The 19,672-nt window shown below is 38.0% G+C and overlaps 1 protein-coding gene across 1 annotated transcript in view; it reads left to right on the top strand.

Annotated features, from left to right (window-relative positions):
• LOC122788965 (disintegrin and metalloproteinase domain-containing protein 9-like) overlaps nt 1-19,672 on the top strand; it is a 1,117,261-nt gene that overhangs the window by 901,971 nt on the left and 195,618 nt on the right. Inside the window, exon 16 of the mRNA XM_044056033.1 lies at nt 16,773-16,953. Within this exon, the coding sequence (XP_043911968.1) occupies nt 16,773-16,953 (181 nt within the window). The remainder of the gene's footprint in view (nt 1-16,772; nt 16,954-19,672) is intronic.

The following is a 19,672-nucleotide window of genomic DNA, read 5'->3' as shown; positions in this document are numbered from 1 at the left end:
ATCAGTAGCACATTGCTGCATAAATATGTCCTGGTTACTCAGGCTAAAAAGTATTCATAAAAGTAATTTAGTATTATTTAGTGACTTCAGTCCTCAATGATTTGCCAGAAAACTGCAAATTATATGAGAAACAGACCAAAAATGTGAGGCAAAATATAGACAATTGAGAGGCATGATTATTGCCAGTCAGGGTAAGAGTCAGACAGCACTGGTCCATCATTTTGGATGACTTGTTTTTTTTTTGTTTGTTTTTTCTCCCTTGCACTGCCATCATATTTTTGTTGAGTAGCTTATAAAAGGTGCGAAACCATGGATAGTGTAGGTGCGCATGATTCTTCACACTCCGTCAAGATAGGCTTCCTGCCCACATTGCTTCAAGAGTACAGTCCTTAGGTGGGGACTCCCACCCACCACTAAGGGTCATTTGCATAGACTATCTGCACTCCCCAAGGAAGGTAAACAGTCATTCAGCCGCTCATTCCTACCTCTTCATTCAGGTTTTATTTTGCCTGAGCTTTTGCTAGAATCCATGTCTAATGTCCTTTCTTTTGCTACCTCCCCCATTGATACAAGTGAAACAAATATGACGCTACTCATCATATTAACTGATCTTTGTTAGAGCCTCCTTAGTAGGTAATTGTAGCCTTCACTGTGTCCCTTTGGGTAGCCCTTCTCCCTGACATATGAATAAGACAGCCTTGTGAGTATAACAAGCATATTATTTTATATCACTACCTATTTATAGGCCTTGTAGTTGTGCTCATTTAAGTTCCGTTTTGGGCAGAAGTGGGAAGCACAAGATTGGGCATGCCCTCCCAAATCTGATCTATAATGCAGTGGCATGAGCAGCAATAAGTGTTGGAAGATACAGACTGATAAGAAACTATGCTAAGGAGGGGGGTCCTCAAGACCTATAATGCAACAACATGAGGCAACAAGAGGCATCGGGGTGTAGCCAGTTTTTTTCATTTTGTACTCTAAGGTCTAATAAATGCTGTCCCCTCGTGTAATCATCCATGTTGACCCCCCCCCCATTTAAATTCCCCTTCTTTTGTAACAGACTGGATTTATTATGGTACTGTATAAGTGGGAAAGCCTTAGCAATCTTCAGAAAATTAACAATTTTAATCAGAGACACTGTGCATTTAGAAATTCTGAGAGGATACAAAATCTCTTAAATTATGATGAAAATAAAGTTAGGATCATATCCATCCTGAAATTACCACAGTGATTTCAAAATGGAGTGTGTATGGAAATCAGCTAAGACACAAACAAGGAGCAAGTCGCACCAGAAAGTACCAAACAAAGGAAAGAAGATAACGCTCAACACCAAGAAAAAAGTACCAAACAAAGGAAAGAAGATAACGCTCAACACCAAGAAAAAAGTACCAAACAAAGGAAAGAAGATAACGCTCAACACCAAGAAAAAAGTACCAAACAAAGGAAAGAAGATAACGCTCAACACCAAGAAAAAGTACCAAACAAAGGAAAGAAGATAACGCTCAACACCAAGAAAAAAGTACCAAACAAAGGAAAGAAGATAACGCTCAACACCAAGAAAAAAGTACCAAACAAAGGAAAGAAGATAACGCTCAACACCAAGAAAAAAGTACCAAACAAAGGAAAGAAGATAACGCTCAACACCAAGAAAAAGTACCAAACAAAGGAAAGAAGATAACGCCAACACCAAGAAAAGTACCAAACAAAGGAAAGAAGATAACGCTCAACACCAAGAAAAAAGTACCAAACAAAGGAAAGAAGATAACGCTCAACACCAAGAAAAAAATCAGATGATAATGTCAAATAGAGATGATTGTTGGAACAATGGCATGTTCATCAAAATCTGATAAATGCATTGTTAAGGAGGGGTGAACTTAAGCCAAAGGATGAAGGCCTGTTAGTGGCAACTCAAAATAGTGGTCTGCGTATGAGATGATTCACAAAATTCTACAAACAGGAGATACTGGCAAATACAGGTTCTGTAGTATGGAATGAGAACTTGAAATAGTTAGGAATGAAGTGTTGGGATATTTTGAATGCTTGGCTGAGGGTATGTAAAGTGCAAAACACAATAATATGACAAGACATATACTGGAATCTACAAAAGTAAGATATACAAGTAACCAAGAAGCAATGAAAGCAATGAATCACAAACATTTACCAAAAATGAAAAAGTAATGATCAGTTGAGATAATCCAATACCAACCGTTGGTAAGGAGGAAAAAAGTCGATTTAATGTAATTGGATAAAAGAAGATAAAATTAGCATTAACGTTAGCATTGTTTAACCACTGAGCCACTAGCTCTTTTGGCCACATTGACCAATCCTGCTGTGACACCCAAACCCCAGGTAATAATGACTAAAAGGGGGTTGGTGATGACTGAAATAACCACATCTAGTAACAATAGTGTCCACAGGAGACACAACATTGTAATACAACCATATGCATAGCTGGCCTTAGGCATAGGCCAACTAAGCATAATCCTAGGGTGCTGTTATAGCGGGGGTGCTTTTCCAGTAATCTGGATGGTGTAGGTAGACCAGGATAGGGGCATAGGGTGGTGCTATGGAAACATTTTGCCTAGGGCACAAGTTGACCAAAGGCCAGTCATGACCACATACAAACAGTAACTAGTTGAATGTGGAGCAAGGATACCAGTTCCAATAGCACTAGTGGTAACTAGGTTTAAAAAGGGAGAATTTTGTATGTATATTTAAGTATGCATATCGGTAACCTTATGTGAACTACAATGGAAGAAATTATGGGAGCTGAGGGCAGCACCATGGCAACCATTAAGACCAAAGTAATACTGTTTTCATGAACATTGCCTTTGTCTTGACTTGTGAATTAAAATAGTATTCCAAGATATAAACATTTAAATAAATTAACAATTAAGAAACTATATTTAAATAAGTATATAATTTCAAAGTCTGGAATTTGTTTATTTTTGTAAAAAACATGTGCAGTATAGTTTCATTTTGGGCAGGCATTCTCCTAGATTTCCACCTATGGCCAGCAGGACATAGAATTCCAGTGTATAAACTCTACAGCTGCTTTCTCCATTATGAAGATATCGAAGTACGCAATGCAAAATAAATGGCCACCCCTTCCCAAAATTATTGTGTCACATACAAACAACTGTTCAAAGCAGTAGGGTACTAGTTAATATTTTTTCTGTGGAAAACATGTAACTCTTGCTTTTGCTTCTTGCAACAGACCAAATTGCTTGTGCACATTATTTAGTTCAGTAAACCCACAAGCATTAGACAGAGAATGCATAAAGAATTTGGCAGATTGTAAAAAATGGCTGCACGCCTGATATGATGTGCTGGAGGGACAGATTTGTCTCCCAGTGACTGCTGCTTCTTGGAATAGGCTGTCAGTTCATGTGAAACAGAGCACCTCCATGGGACTGTTCAAAAGGAACCTGGACAAGTGGATGGGGCTCCAAAATTCATACCAGGGATAGCGCCCATAACCCTCCTGGACATGGGCAGTCATTACTAAATACAATCCTGGGTATTGACTAGAGTATCTATGGTATTACACTGGAATGAAATGGCTAGGCTTGAAATGACTTCCAGGTCAATAGCTTAGTAACCTACTATGATCTTATGATATGGATGCTTTGAAGTGGTACTCTTCAGCACTGGTACACGGGGGTTGGGGGGGGGGTGGCTGCCTCTCTTCTATCTATTTTATTAGCGCATCTTCCAAGACTATCTAGTTTATATGCAAGTCTCTTCTGGTAATCCAGATCAAACACTTAGCAGAAGCCTAGGACTACTATTCTCTGCTGAGGTCCATTAACATGATTCACCGATAAAACTACATAAGGTTAGGTTTAAAATACCTTTTTGTTACAAAGTCAAGTTATGATTTTCCCCTTGGAAGTTCTTAGGAACTCAACTAATCTTTCTTGGTACACTCCCCTACACTTCTGCTACAGAGGTGAGATGTACTGGGCTGTACTTACCAGGTTCGATCCTTACCTCACCCCACCCTCTTTAGGCAGAGTTACTGTCCAATATTCTTTAGCTTTACCACTAACAACAGACCCTTTAAATAGTTCAGCTGTGTGTGACTCTAAGTGTAGTAGCTATGTGTTTGAAGATCCTTCATGGTAGATCATTAGGCCTTAGTCCTTTCTTCTCTTTATGTTTAATAAGTTCCTTCCTAACAGTTTATTTTTTAATTTATCCACCTGTTATCAAATACTGCCTACTCTGTTATCCCCCTTTCAGCATGGAAGTCACCTTTCATTATTAATGAAGACCGAGGAGAAAAATCAGCAGCTTTAGTCTATCTGTATTCTTATCCTCTATGTTTAGCCTTTTAACCTCCATTCTTATTTTTGTTTGTTCACCTCCATACATAAAAATCTAAATTTTTTCCTTCTTCTGATTAATTCTAAAACTTGATTTAGTTTTCACTACAGACGTTAACTCTTTTCCTTACTTCATCAAAGTCATACTTACACTGTTTTCTTTCATCTTCAACATTTTAAATAAACCTTTCTTTCCTGTAATTTGTCTCTCTCAATTTCTTTTTAACACACCCCCAGTTTCTTCTTTCTGTTTTCTAATTTTAGTTCTGTAAAAACAGCCTATGTTTAAGATGTTATACACATAGTATGAAAAACAGTGTTTCCATACATGTCTATGCAAGTATAGAGTTGACTGCATAGCATACCTCTCAATTGTTCAGATTTTTGCAGAATGTCCAGATTTCTGCCTACTATTTTTGGTCTGTTCCTCATACAATTTGTGGTTTTCTGACAAATCACCAAATAATAACATACATTTGAGGTTCAGACTTCAAATCCTTAAGAAAATGCATGTTAACACAAACCCTGTTACTCTAGTAACTTTCTAAGTTTATAAGAACAATATTTAAAATCTGCCCCTATTTTTGGGCCTTTGTCCCCCTGTTTTGGCGGGCTTTGTCCTGATTTCTTGCACTAAGAGGTTGAGAGGTATGCTGCACAGTTATATTAGAAACATGAATAATGGCACAGTCTGATAGAGCAGAGGCCCATACATATTTGTGCCACTTTCTTGTCATGCATAATTGTCCCATGCACCCCCAAAGGATTGATAAAGTAAGAATTCTACCCCTTGGCAGCTAAAATATAGTTTCTGTTATTTAGTTACAGCCCTCCCTGTATAGTAGTAAATAATAGCTCCCCCATCAGAAACTCATATGTGTGTGTGTGTGTGTGTGTGTGTGTGTGTGTGTGTGTGTGTGTGTGTGTGTGTGTGTGTGTGTGTGTGTGTGTGTACTGGCTAAGCTGCCCTTAAAACTATCTAAACTCATGCTTGTTTTAATATAATTGCATAGGTCTAGTCCAGACATCTGTTCCTCTCTCACAGAACCAGTTAATATGTCTCTCTTCATACTGTCCACGGCTTCTCTTCTTATCTCAAATAACCTCAAGCATTCTCAGAGGTAGTTGTCCCTAAATAACCTGTAGACCTGAATAAAGTATCTTCTTAAATATCTGTATGAGACACTGCACAAGTCTGAATATTTTAATCATTCATAATAACTTACATTTTTCACATACATGAATGCCCTTGGAATTTCTGCTGTATTCTTTCCACTTTAGTCATATTAGTTTTCATATAAGATTTTCAGAATATCATTCTATATTGTTGTTTGTGTCTAATGTATCTTACAAAGAATGATTTCATTTCTGATTTCTTAGACTTTACAAATCAATTCATATGCCTATAATTTTATAGCTATCATTAACAAATTGGTTGATATGATCAGACCACTCAATGGGTCGATCTGCATACCCAAGTCCTTAAATAAATCCATAGTTTCAAACACTGTCTGCTATGTTAAATATTGGGTCTATGTTAAATAGTTGACTTTCATTAAGATCGACATCTATAATTGTACCATAATGTCAGCATCTCAGAATACACAACAGTCAGAAGACTGAATGTTCTAATTATCGAAAATGTTAAAGGAGTGCTGATATGCAGATGTTTGTACATCAGAAAGTGAGGTATCACCATGGAAGAAGACTGAATGTTCTAATTATCGGAAATGTATAAAAGGAGTGCTGATACGCAGAGGTGAGGAAGTGAGCTATCACCATGGAGGAAGTTGCCAATGCATATAAGGCTTCTGGCTGATTATGTTTTATCTATAGTACAGTGTTTTCACAGAAAGGAAATGAGGTATATATGTCTGCATATTTATGCAATTCAGAAAAATAAACATAATTTGCAAATTTTGTGCTTGTAAAATTAAATTAGACATGCAAGAGTTGAGGTATAATATTCATAATAGCAGCAGGTAAAAAACTGATGAAGACTACTGGACATCACAATGTAAGTGACCCAACAGAAGGAGAGAGATAAGTTGCTTGCACAGTTACATCAATGTGCTACTCTGTCTAGAAGAGTGTCATGTGTGTAATCAAAAACTCCCAGTATCCATTGTAAAATGTCAATCTAAAAAAATATTGAAACTCAAAATATCTAAAAAAAAAAAAAAATGTTTTTTTTTTTGCGGGGGCAAGCCCCTCTGCACCCCACGCATCATGCTACTTATGCATGCCAACTCCAAAGTCACACAACAGTGGAGAATGGGCAAATTCCTGATTCCTGCTTTAGCCTGACCTCACACAAAGTAATGCTGGCACACAGTGATCATCTGACTATTCAATCGCTTGTATCAGCACAAAACAAAAACATCTGACTAAGTAGAGCCTTTTATCTACAGATACTCCGTAGTAGTAGATGATGTTATTGCTACTACTTCTTTAGGATGCCAATATCCCCCTACCAAGTAGAAATGCTATCTGTGCAACAAGTTAATTTTGTAAGAAAGAAATGTTATATTATCAATGTAGCTAACAATGTCTTTTTACAAAGTTTAAATGTTGCAGTTTCCTCTGAATTATAAGACATTCTTTTTAATAAAATTATCAGATGCAGTGTCTGATAAAACAGTCGTTCTTTCTATTGTTCATAATTTAAAGGATTTAAGTGAAGTTGCTGTTTGGCTCATAAATGGAACATTTGTAGGCAATTATGCAGTATCCACAGCATCATAAAATGCTGTGGTACCACAAAGATCATCCCGCTAGTTTATTGTCTTATGTCAAAACTTCCATGAAAAGTTAGCTTTATGTGGCAGTGTCTGTTCAAATTGTTGTCATCAGAGAATTTAAGTGCTAGTGTTAATTATGCTCTATGTGATTTTGAGATTGCTGTTATCAAATGTACTCAGAACAATATTAATGTTATCTCACTTTGCCCAAAATTTTTGGTGTAAAGCTTAGAGTTCAGTCTTGGTGACTCATGGCACTTCAGTTAAGTTTCAGTTACAGGTTAAAAATGGTAGCACTGACATTCTTGAAAGAAAGAGAAATCATTGATGCTTTTCAAGAGTTATTTGATGAGTTCCCAATAGTCAATAAAGGGTTGATCTGCTGCTTTATCAACTGATATATTTTGGGCAAGCCTTGTAAGCTTAAGGCAAGGACAACTGGTACACCACAATTTCCTATATCATTTTGGAATATTTCAGCTTTGAATGATTTGTCCTAGCTGCATGCTCAAAACTCAAGTTGAGCTGTGGCAACACTGAATTATATGTTTGCTAGGAATATGCATTTCTGACTTGAAATCAGTGCAGTCCATCTTAGTCAGAGAACAGAATAAAGTGGAGGAGTTATGTTTATACTATGTTTCCTCTCATTAAACAAGTAAGCTGTAGCAAAGATCTGAGGAGTTTAATAGCATTATTCAAACAAGAATGAATATTCTGTTTAGAATTTCTTAAAAGCCTTTCATATACCAACTCAGACTATAAAACACTTAGCTCACTTAATCAAAAGGCAAACAGCATAGTCTGGCAAATTCCCTATTGTATTGTACTTGGATTGCTTGTTTTTGTTTAAAGTGCTTTCTTCTTTTTGAAGAGGGAAGTCCAAACATTTTAAATCACGTGTTATCAGGAATATACATAATCTCCTGTTATTGTTTCCTTGACGTAAAGTGCATATTTCCTTCTATAATACCAAGAGTATTTTGTAATATTTTGCTCATTTTTGTGACATGTAGGTATAATCTTCAAGTTTTATATTTTTGTACAAATTTTATATATTTTGTCTTGCCCTTTGGCCTGGATCATTGCTGAAAATGACCAGTTTACCTACCTGTTTAACAAATATAAATAAATACATACATACATAAATATTCTGTGGAAAATGTAATTGTGGTCATATTGCCTGATATAATATGGAATGTTATTCATAGGTATGTACTAGGCTAGCTGCTCTTGGGGGCCATTTTATACCCAACTACTTTTCCTTTCAAAGGTGATAATCAAACCCTGTATCTTGTGGTTCTGAGGTAAATACCTTAACCCATTATGCCAACGCCCAAACCCAAATGTGTTGTAATATTTGCAATTTAGTTTGAAAAAGATGTATTTTTGGAATGGTTACTTTACAGTCTTTTATGGACTTATATGTTCTACACAAGGCGAGGAAAATAAATATTCATAATGGGATTTCATCTTATTGTTATTCCCTGTTCTTTAATTCTTTGGGTCTTTCATCTCCTTTTAATGCTTCTTGGTTTGTTACTCATCAAGGATACAAATAAACACAAGTGGTAACTGTCATCATTAAACATCTTTCATATTATGGGTCTCATAGGTTCATAGTTTCATAGGTAATTACTAGGCTAACAACTCCAGGGGGGCCTTCTTATGCCTAGCCATACTTCCCAAATGTATGTAATTTGTTTTGATACCCTATGGTTATTTTAAGCTTGGCCATGGATAGTCAAGCATTTACAAGCTACTTCTGTCCACTAGAGGCATGGATGCCTGATATGGAGTAAATTTCTGATTCCCCATCTACTTGCACAAATTAGGTTAGGGAAGAACTTTGTTCAGATAGATGGGTGACCTGACAAGAGATAGTATCCGAAACACATACCTGTCCCTCCAACATGTCCTATTTATGTTGCAGACAAAGTTTAGGTTCCTAAATCAGGTGATTCTGGTGTTGTGTGTTTTGCAAATGTGAAACAGGTCTATCCAAGGGGGATGCTTTATAGGCCACGTATAGATCACCACACAGCAATCTGAAGGAGACCAAGTACCAGGGATAAGACTTTGAGGTGATCTGTGTAGGACATAGGTTCATAGGTTTGTAGGTAAGTACTAGGCTAGCTGTCCTTGCAGGCCATTTTTAAGCTAAGCCAGTTTCACTTTTTATGCTCAAGTTAAGTTATCCTTTTTGGTTAGACATTGGCCTTACTCATCCTGTAGTCTATAATTATAAATTACCCCAATGAGAATAACTAGAATCAAACCATGGATATTTTGAGAGGACCAATGCATGGGATAAAATATTTAGTAGGTGCAGGGGTCAGTCCTGGAGAAAATTTTCTGTTTCCCATCCATAGATCCAAGCTGCAGTTGAATATAGACAGGGATGAATTATGTTTTACATGGACGGGGAGTCTGTTCAAGAGCAGACATATCCCCTGCTAGCTATACCTGTCTCTCCAAATCATTCTGTTGATGTTGCAGAAGAAGCTTAGATAGTCAGCCCGAGTATTTCTGATGTCATGTGGCTTGCTGATATGGAGTACCTCCATCAGCACTGGGACAGAGAATGCCTTGCATGTCAAACACAGATCACCTCTTAGCAGTCTGTAGTTTACTGAATATAGTGACAAGACTTTGAGTTGGTCCATGTAGGACATGTTGCTTAGGCCTTGTATCCTTTTAGTAAGGTATCTCTGTGGGCATTCCAGTTGCTGCCTGTTTCTGGGCATATACATGCCAAAGGGGGCATTATAGTCAATGATTTGCCTAATGAGGGCTGAGTAAAGGGGGACAATGACATCAGTAGATCTAGACGCAATCACTCTGTTTACAACCGATGTAATATAGAAGGAATTTCTTGCAACAAAATACACAAGTTGGTCAAAAGATTTGGTCACTGTCCACATAAGTTCCCAAATGCTGAACTGGGTCAGCTCTTAGGGGCGCATTGTTAATGCAGTAGTTTCCTGGGACAGATGACTTTTGGCATTTAGTTTCAGTCCTTGATTTTGACTCCAGTTATTTATTTGGGACAAACCTTCCTGGAGGATGGCTAAGTCATTTGGGGATTCAGTGACTGCTTCTAGCTTGCAGTCATCTGCAAACAGTCAGCTAGACCCCTTTAGTATAGGCTTTTACTTCAGAAAGTTAGATGCCAAACAGGAGAGGTCCCAGCACAGAATCTTGGAGGACTCCATTGGCGACTGGTCTCTTTGTGGAAGTAACTTTCCCCATTTTGAATTCTTGTGTTCTATTGGTGATCCAGTTGGCAATCCAGTGGGTCACATAGGGGGTTATTCCAGTTTATGTAACTTTCTACTAGGCCTGAGTGGGGAATTGTGTTAAAAAGTTAGGCCAAGTTGAGGTATTAGGTGTGGACCATTTTGCCTTCATCCATTGCTCTGCTGCCTTTTCAAAAAATCCACCAGGTTGAGTAAGCATGACCTGCATACCTCTCAAGTGTACCTCATTATGAGGAACGTACCTCATTTGGGGTCTTAAAAAGTTCATGTTCTTTGAAGTTCCTCAAAGTTCCACATTGAAAGACTCTGTCACACATTCAGTGTTAGGAATTTTTTAAGTGAAATCCATTGTAAATAGAAATGAATCATATTAATTCATTAAAAGATCTTCTTTATAAGTAAAAACAACATATTTTAACCATCCTATGACCTTCCCAGTTAAAGTTGTTAGTAAGCCATTAGTATGCGTTCCACATTTTGCCCATTTGTTCCACATTATGAGGGCTAGTGTTCCTCATTTTGGACATGGAAGGTTAAGAGCTATGATGACCTGTACTTGATGAATCCAAACTTGAGACAAATCCATTGTTTGGAGGTTGCCTATCTCCTGATGGATTAGTTCCATAATAAGCCTTTCCATGGAATAAGAAGCTGGTCAGACTTATGGGTCTGTAATTGCCTGGGTCTAAGGAATGCCCCCCCCCCCTTATGCAGGGGAATCACTGTAGCTGTTCTTTATTTGTTTGGTGTATGGTGACTGAGACTGAACATTGTTGTTAGGGGTGTGGCTAAATGATGCTTCATACTATTTAAGCTGTATCCAGAGATATTGTCAAGAACCATCAATGCAGTATTTTTAGCTTTTGATAACATTTTTAGGACTTGGTCTTATGTGATAGCTGGAGGCGAGCCAGTTTCAGGTAAATCTTGAGGAACAGATGGAGGGGAAGGAGGGTAAAAGTTAGATCTAAACTTATTGGTCATGAGGTTCGCTATATCTGTAGCCTCAGTGTAGGTAACATCATTCACAATCAATTCAGTTCATTGCTGTGTTGTGCTTTCAAGATTATGAACATAACTAAAAATGCCTTGTGGTTGTCTTTGGCTTGGGTAGCTCTTTTAGCCTCAAACATATCTTTTGTGGATTTTATTAAGCTCTTAAGTTGTTTGTTTATTTCAATTACAAGGGCTCTAACATTTTCAGAATTACTCTTTTTATTTTTAGTAAAAAATAATTTCCCTTTATTATAAAGCTTATTAATATTATGGTTCCACTATGTGGGCTTGTTTCTGGAGTTTGCCCTGCACAGGTTCCTACAGGGTACATATGCATCTATGCTGCTATTTACATGCTGATATAGTGTGATGGTGGTGTACATTTTTGCAAATTCAGTGGCATTAACTGGATTTGGTGGAGAACTGAAGCACACTAATATATCACTTAGGAGTAGGTAGTTTGTCTTAAACAAATTTCTAAAGGTACCTTGGGTGGAAGGGATCTCTGCTTTCAAATTTATTTTGACATGTTGTTTATACCTTGTATTCTTTTTGTGAGGAACCTCTGCAGATGGTCCAGTTGTTGCACACACCTGGTCAGGTTCATACCAAAGTGGGTGTTGTACTCCATGATTCATCTGATGAAGGCCAAGTACAGCAGACAGTGAACATCCTTGGACCCAGATGCCATACCTATGTGTATAAGTTGTGCAACACAGAATGATGTCTTTTCTACTGTAGACATGATGGTCAAAATTAGGTTTCTTTCTACATGCATTCCCGAATCACTGACTACTACTTCTACTCTTATGGGTGTATTATCAATATGGTTGCTTCCAGGAGTGGTCATCTTGCCAAAGGATACTATTATGCATTTCTTGGCATGAACTTTTAGACTGTGGCTCTGGCATTAGTTATTAGTGTAGCTCACACCTTCTTGGGAGCATTTGTGCTTTTGGGGGATTTTATGACTGCACCTAGTTTTTAATTGTCTGTAAAGTTGGTCAGCCAGAAGCCATTGATGCTGGCCTTGACTTCAGAGAAATAGATACTACAAATGAGCCTTGAAGGACTCTGCTGCAGACTGGCCTCTTTGTGGAGGTAAATTCTCTTATCCTAACTTATTGAGTCTTATCTGTGAGCCAGCTGGCTATCCAGCAGGTGATGTAGGATCTTATACCTAATTTTGTGAGTTTATCTACAATGCCCAAGTGCAGCATTGTGTTGAATGCTTTGGTCAGATCAGGGTAGGCAGTATGCACCATTTTGCCCTCATTCATTGCTTTTGTGAACTTCTCAAAGAAGTCCACTAGGCTGAGTAAATATAACCTGCCCTGAAGAAACCAAACTGGGTTGCACCCAGTGTCTGAAGATTTCTTATGTCTTTGTTTATCATTTCCATGATAAATCTTTCCATGGCTTTGCTTATGAGATTAGTCAGACTTATGAGTATGTAGTTACCTGGATCCCTAAATGGTCTACCCTTGTGCAGATGGGTAACCATTACAGTCTATTTCTCTAGCCTGTCTGAAGGCTATAGTTGAATAGGAATTCTAATGATCCTGACAGGTTATGTTTCATGCTATTATCAAGGTATCCTAGGATATTGTTGGGGCCCACTATTCTTGCCCTTAGAGAGTGAATTGAAGACCTGTTACTTGGTGAACGCTGGGGGAGTTATATTTGAGAGTATTTCTTGCAGGTTGTCAGTGGGGGGGATAAAATTGGAGTAAATCTGTCAGCCAGTATATCTGCTATATCGTCCTGTTCAGTGTACATATCTCCACTTAAAATTAGTTTGGCATATTGTTATGTATTGCCTTTGAGGTTGTGGACATAGCTGAAGGATGCCCTGTGATTATCTTTTCCTCATATATGTTTTTTACTAGACTTGATTAGCCTCCTGAATTACTTGTTTAGATTGATGAGCAAGTATTTACCTTGCTGGGCATTCCACTTACTAATTTTTGTTATGATTCTTTTCCATTGTTGATGTTTGGATTCCACCAGGGTGGCTTGTTTTTTGTCCTGTGCTTATTCTGGATAGGGACAGTTGTCTCAATGCAGCCATTAACATGATTGAACAGGATTTCCATTAACAAATCTGCATAGGCAGTGGCATTCTCAGTGTTGGGGGCATGAAATTTTACTAGGGTGTCACTTAATAGTAGGAAGTTTGCCTTAGAATAATTTCTAAAAGTTCCAGACTTAGCTGGGTTCCCAAGTTTCATTTTTATTTCGAAGGAAACAGCTTTATGATATAACCTGACCAGTAAGGACAGTTGGGTGACTGGGACATTTTTTGTGCCATACAATTGAGTCTCCTAGGACCAGAATATTGGGTTGTGCAGTGGTTTGCCTTATGGGCTTAGAAGTTGAGATGCCATGAGCTGTGGCCTTTAGTGCTGTGGTGGGTGTTGTTTTGGTGGAGTGTCACTGAGGTTGCTGAAGATACTTATTGTAAGTACAATATCTGGGACACCTTTGGGGTTTTAGAAGATTAAATTTAAGAGCCTCTGCATATGTGGGTCTGTGTGTCTAGTCCATACTATGTGTGGCGGCTATAGTGTCAATATTTCTGACAACCTGTTTCATATTATTAGTGTTTGTTTGTGTGAACCTTGCTTCCAGTGGCACTGTGTAAATATATCTCTTATATACCATATCAGTTTGTTTAATTAGTAGATTAGAATTAGATATTTGTCAGTATACAAGAAACAAATGTTACATTGCCTCAGGACATCCATATCCACCAAAGGGGCTGCAGAAGTAGTAGGAAAGTGCATATCCATGGTTACAGATCCTTATTATGTGATTTACAAGGGAATGGTACAAAAGGGGTTCACAGTTGGCTAGTCTGAGTGCTATAAGAGCATAGACTACAATCAAGACTATCTAAGACTAACCGCTCCAGTGGCATAAAGTGATGAAGCCCTAGGTGAGTAGCTTAATTGACTGATAGAGTGAGTAGGAGGAGGCTGTGTCCACCCTAGGGGGAGGCTGCTCACTGGTGACACTCCCTAAGGGTAGGCATTGTCCAAAGAAGCAAGTTGCCCTTGGACTGCCAAGCCCCCAGGACACTCTTATGACCCATGATCGGTCCTAGCAATACTGTAGAGATTCTGGGGAGGGGAGTAGATGGATGCTGGCAGACCTAACATTTAATTTGGGACAGTAAGGGCTAAGCTGGTATAAATGAGGTCAAAGGTAACAAAAAAAGACTATTTAAGAATAAATGTATGGGATAGTCATCCTTAGTGTGTAAGCTAGCTACTCTTTGCCCAACTAAGTATAGAGAAAATTTCAGAGGTAATTTTATGGGAAAATTTAAATTCTAAGTGCTGCATCAATACAGGGCACTACTAACCATCATTGTATGATGCCAAGCCTTGCACAAAAATAAACTAACTCAGAAAACCAGTAAACAAGCAAAATAGCCCTCTGGCCAATCACAATGAGTGCAGTCTAAGATTTCTTTAGTGATTTTAGATCTTCTAATTGTTCTTTATTTTGAATTGTCAACATTATGGTGTCACTATTATGAATGTTCATCTTATCATTAGTCAACTATTTAAAATAGCTACATTAAGTATTCAACTTTGAGTTCCTGTTGAAGTATGTTGGTATTTATTCACAGTGTCAGTGACCAGGTAGGTAAGCTGGTTTTGTGACTTTCAGCCACAACTTGGGCTGTAGTTAATTAAGGTCTTTGGATAAGTAATACTTAACTGTATCCAATGTGATCAGTTTTCCAATTTTCAAGTCATCTGACTACATACTGTTGAATACCTTAGATGAAAAATAACCAGTAAGATACAAACTTAACAAGTATGAACCCAGGATAGAGCCCGTGGGACACCTTGAATTTCACTTGTCTAGTCGTTATATACTTGCCACATCCTATCTGGAAGCCTTGCAGCTGTCCACTTTATCAATACTACTTTAATATCTAGTTGCTCTGACTTGTTGATCATTGTTTAATGTGCACCCCTATCAAAGACTGACGATAATTCTTAGAACATACTCTCATTTACAGCTGTTTTTATGTTATTGTACAACATCATGCTACATGAATTCATAGATCTGTTTTCAACATAATGCATATTGGTATATGGTTTCTAACTCTAACAGCAATTTATCCAAGATCACATCTGTCATTATTTCTCCACAATATGAAGGGGGAGGGGGAGTTGTGGCTCTAGATGACTCTGGGTTAATTCTATTTCTTATTTCCCTTTCCCCTTGAAGATGGGTCTGACAAGTGTGTGACTCCAGTCTTGAGGAATTGCTCCATATTTAAATAAACTAATGAATAACCTATGTAAAGGTGCTATAAGTTAACATTGACATGTGACAGCACAGAGGACTGAAGCTATGAACCCTTTCCTGTGCCCGTGGTACAGGGTTTGATTCTTTCCACCGTCATTTAGTCTGGCAGTTAAGTGCAGAAGATTAATACTATTAACTGCTAATGAGCTGCTACTTGGGGTTTCAGATTTCATTCTCTCAGCATTTATTTGTCCACTGTATGACTTTGAATAAGTCCCTCCAAGTGCTCTGGGGCAATTGGAAAATTGGGCTAGGCTCTTCAATGATCTTCTACACTGCTTGCCTACTAACTACCTCTCAGGTCTTTATTACTAATTTTGTCTCCTCCCTTTGTTTTTACTAGGATGCAATTTGCTTAGCACTTTTTAAACATAATCTAATTTAATTTCAGTATCTGAATTATCTGGATAGTACTATCACAAATCACCTCCTTCTTTGTGGAACCAAACAGTTTTACATAACATTTTGTAAATATAGCTACAATCATTTGTATATGAGAAAATGTTTTAGAATCTACAAATACTTTAGCTATTTGTATGTCTTTATTCCTACCAAATCTTTTATATCTGTAAAACAGTTTCCTATTATGTTCAATATTTTATATAAATTTCCTTGAATTTGTCTCACACTATGTTTATTTTGTTTGTCCAGGTTATTTACTTCAGTTTCCATTTATTTATATTTTTGTTTCTAATTTCAATTATCTTGCTCTTATTAAAATATTTCCTTCTGACCTTGAATGTCTAGATCCTGATGCCAAATATTTTTTCTTCATTTTTTTTTTTTTACATTCAAACAATATCCCTTTCAAAATCTGCCATATTTCTTTCTCCTTTATCTTGAGAGCCATTGCATTTGTTTAGTTCTTAGAGGTGGGTACATATATATCTTCATGAATTGTTGATAGGTGTTGATCTCTTTCTTATTTTGTGCACCAGAAAGTTCCATATTCTTGAGGCCACTTTACTACAGGCCTGCTCACCACTTACCAGACTAGGTGGGAGGGTTGTATAAGAAAATAATTAATTGTAATACTTACATACATTACTTTTTAAAATTTAAGTTAGAAGAATGTATAGTTATAGAATACAGCCAATAACCACTTTCATGTTTTTCAGAAATGTCATGTGTGGTAAACTTCAGTGCACCGATATCAATTTACAAGATCTTCCATCTGGTGCTGGGGTGAGTCTGACAACGATCGGGAATTCTAAATGTGCAAACGCAGCCTTTAACTTAGGATCAGATGTCCCAGATCCTGGTTATGTGAAGAAAGGAACTAGATGTGCAGAGGGAAAGGTAAGGCAAAAACTACATAACTTCTGATGATGATACACTTGCTTCCATTGATGATCAATTGTGTTCTTTTTCAATTTATGGTTCCTGTCTAGCATTTCTGCAAATACTATGAACCCTGCTCTAAAGCTATCCAATTCAAGAATTCATACAGTGGAATCTTAACTTGGTACTAAAGCTTTTTGCAGTATCATCCAGAGCTCATTAAATTCAGAAAGCACTAGACTACACATTCATTCATTCCTCTGTGAAAACAAGTTCTGCCTCTTAATATTAACTCTAATCAGCTTTTCAGCTTCGCAGCTCTCAACAGTTGTGGATCCACATTTTGGACATGTAAAATATTGTAGCTCAACAAGCCATTAGCATTTTTAAAAGATGTGTGCTATTCACAAAAACAATGCTACTGGAAAGAGAAGTAAGAAAAAAGCGTACTTTTTAGGCATGTCTACAGAAAATACAAATAATAAAATGCAATTAGTTATTGTTTGTATAAGGTTTATTGCATATATGTTTGTGTAGGATGACTAAGTAAAAAGCTCTGTCACACCTTCAACTGTAATCAGTGTGGAAGCCAGTATCATGTATTATCTAACTATATTTGCATATTTTGAATTGGCAATTAAGATTAGTAAATGTACAGAAGATGTGAATAGTTTCCTAGCACAAATTCTCCAGTAGGTAACTATTACTAAGCCTGCTAAAACCACAGTGTCAGAATCACCTTTTATGATATAGCTCATCAAGCTTTTTGTGTTGCAATTAAGTTATGTGGCAGGAGTGTGCAGTTAGAACTTGCCTGATCAAAGACTGCTGGAATGGGGGCTCAGTTGTTAGCTTTTTATTGGTTAATTGGTTAATTTGTTTAAATCAGTTTGCTCATTTGCTACTGTTATATTAAAAAAATACACTTTACGCATCGCCGTTTACCGAGGGTTAAACTATTCCCAGTGCCATAAAGTCTGCTCTTCAAATTTTCCCTTAGAAATAGCCAGTTTTAGTTTTAGCACTCAAATCTGTTTTTTTGAGCTCAGCACTTCTTCGAAACTCATTGTAAGCACTAAATAATCTACAAATTACTACAGCACTCAACTTTCCTCACTTGTCTACAGGAAAACAGTTTTTAGTACTTAATAAATAAGCACCTATCCAGGCATGTCTATGGGTCAGCTCCCGGTGTTTTCTCCTGTCTACCTGATGAATCTGGGCATCTTGGGGCAATACAACAATTGCCTTATGTACACAGACAACCCTCTCCTCCTACTACCCAACACTACAACCTGTGAGAGATGCACTTATATAGCTAAACTGGAAGCAAAGCTCTCTTCACCCAAGACTGGACTAGTCAGTCAAGAGGAGATGGTAAACACTTGGACCACACCAGACTCATCACATAGTCCCTCAAAACCTACACCACCAAAACACACACATATAAACACAAAACACACACCTATATTCATGGAGGCTCTCAATAAAAATCTGCTCAATCAACATAGACTTCCAAAGCAGAAATGCAAGCAACCTCCACCCCCCAACACATCCCAAATGATATATAGCCCACAAACTCAGTGTGCCACTCAACCACAGCCCATAAGGCATAACAACATATCCAATACTCTAGTCACAGGTGACTCTATAGTCAGACACACTGATGTTCCACTCACCAGGCTAAACAAGGAGAAAGTTACTGTTAGCTGCCTGTCAGGTGCCAGGATCCGCCACATAATGCACGCACACAGGTCACTCCACAACACGTACAGATATGACTCTGTCATTGTCCATGTTGGTGTGAATGACCTCAGATGTATCTTCCTAGACTACATAAAAAGGGACATGGAGCAGCTCTCCGATCTTGTAGCCCAGACAGGTATGCCCCTAGCCCTGAGTAGCATTTTGCCATTACCCAGAATGATACCACAGTACAAGGACAAAATTCAACAATTGGCTAAGCTTCTGGTGTCATTCTAAGGGGATTGAGTATCTGTCTGCTTGGGATATCATGATCGAAAGACCACAATGCTTTGCCAGAGATGGCCTGCACCTGTCGCCCTTGGGATTCCGGATACTGGCTAAGGCTCTTGCAACCCCATATAGTGCCTTTTTTAGGCAAGGTTCAAAGGACAAATTCACCACCATAACAGGTACAAGCAAGCAAAATCTAAGGGTAATGCTGCTCAATGCTAGAAGTCTAAACCTCAAAATGCATTCACTCAAGGCACTCCTTAAAATGGAGAACATCAACATCTGTGCAGTGACAGAGACCTGGTTCAAGGCTGCAGAGAGCACCCCTGCATTACCAGGCTATAATTCATACCACACCTTTCAGCCACCTAACCTGGACTGAAACACTAAAGGTGGAGGTATGTCCATATTCATTAAGGTATCCACATCTCCAGACTAGTTGCTCAGCATAATGCATCCGAGATTATCCAAGTGCAACTAACTCTGGGCAAGACCACAATCCAAATTGTAACTTGCTACAGATCCCCCACCATACCCCTGGATTCCCACTCCTCATTTCTTGATACACTGGAAAATATTAGGGTACAACCCAAGACCTAATAATGGGCGATTTCAACTACCCCACCATTAACTGGGAAAACTACTCAAGTACCAACTCTTTTGCTCAATGTTTTCTGGAATTCATAAATTCCAATGCCTTGGATCAACTTATCCACACCCCCACAAGAGGCAGCAATATCCTAGACCTGGTCATTACCAA

Source organism: Protopterus annectens, chromosome 14.part0 (assembly GCF_019279795.1).
Source record: "Protopterus annectens isolate FY-2018-M chromosome 14.part0, PAN1.0, whole genome shotgun sequence".
NCBI lineage: Eukaryota > Metazoa > Chordata > Ceratodontiformes > Protopteridae > Protopterus > Protopterus annectens.
Note: the sequence above shows the minus strand (reverse complement) of the source record. Positions and strands in the feature narration are given on the sequence as shown.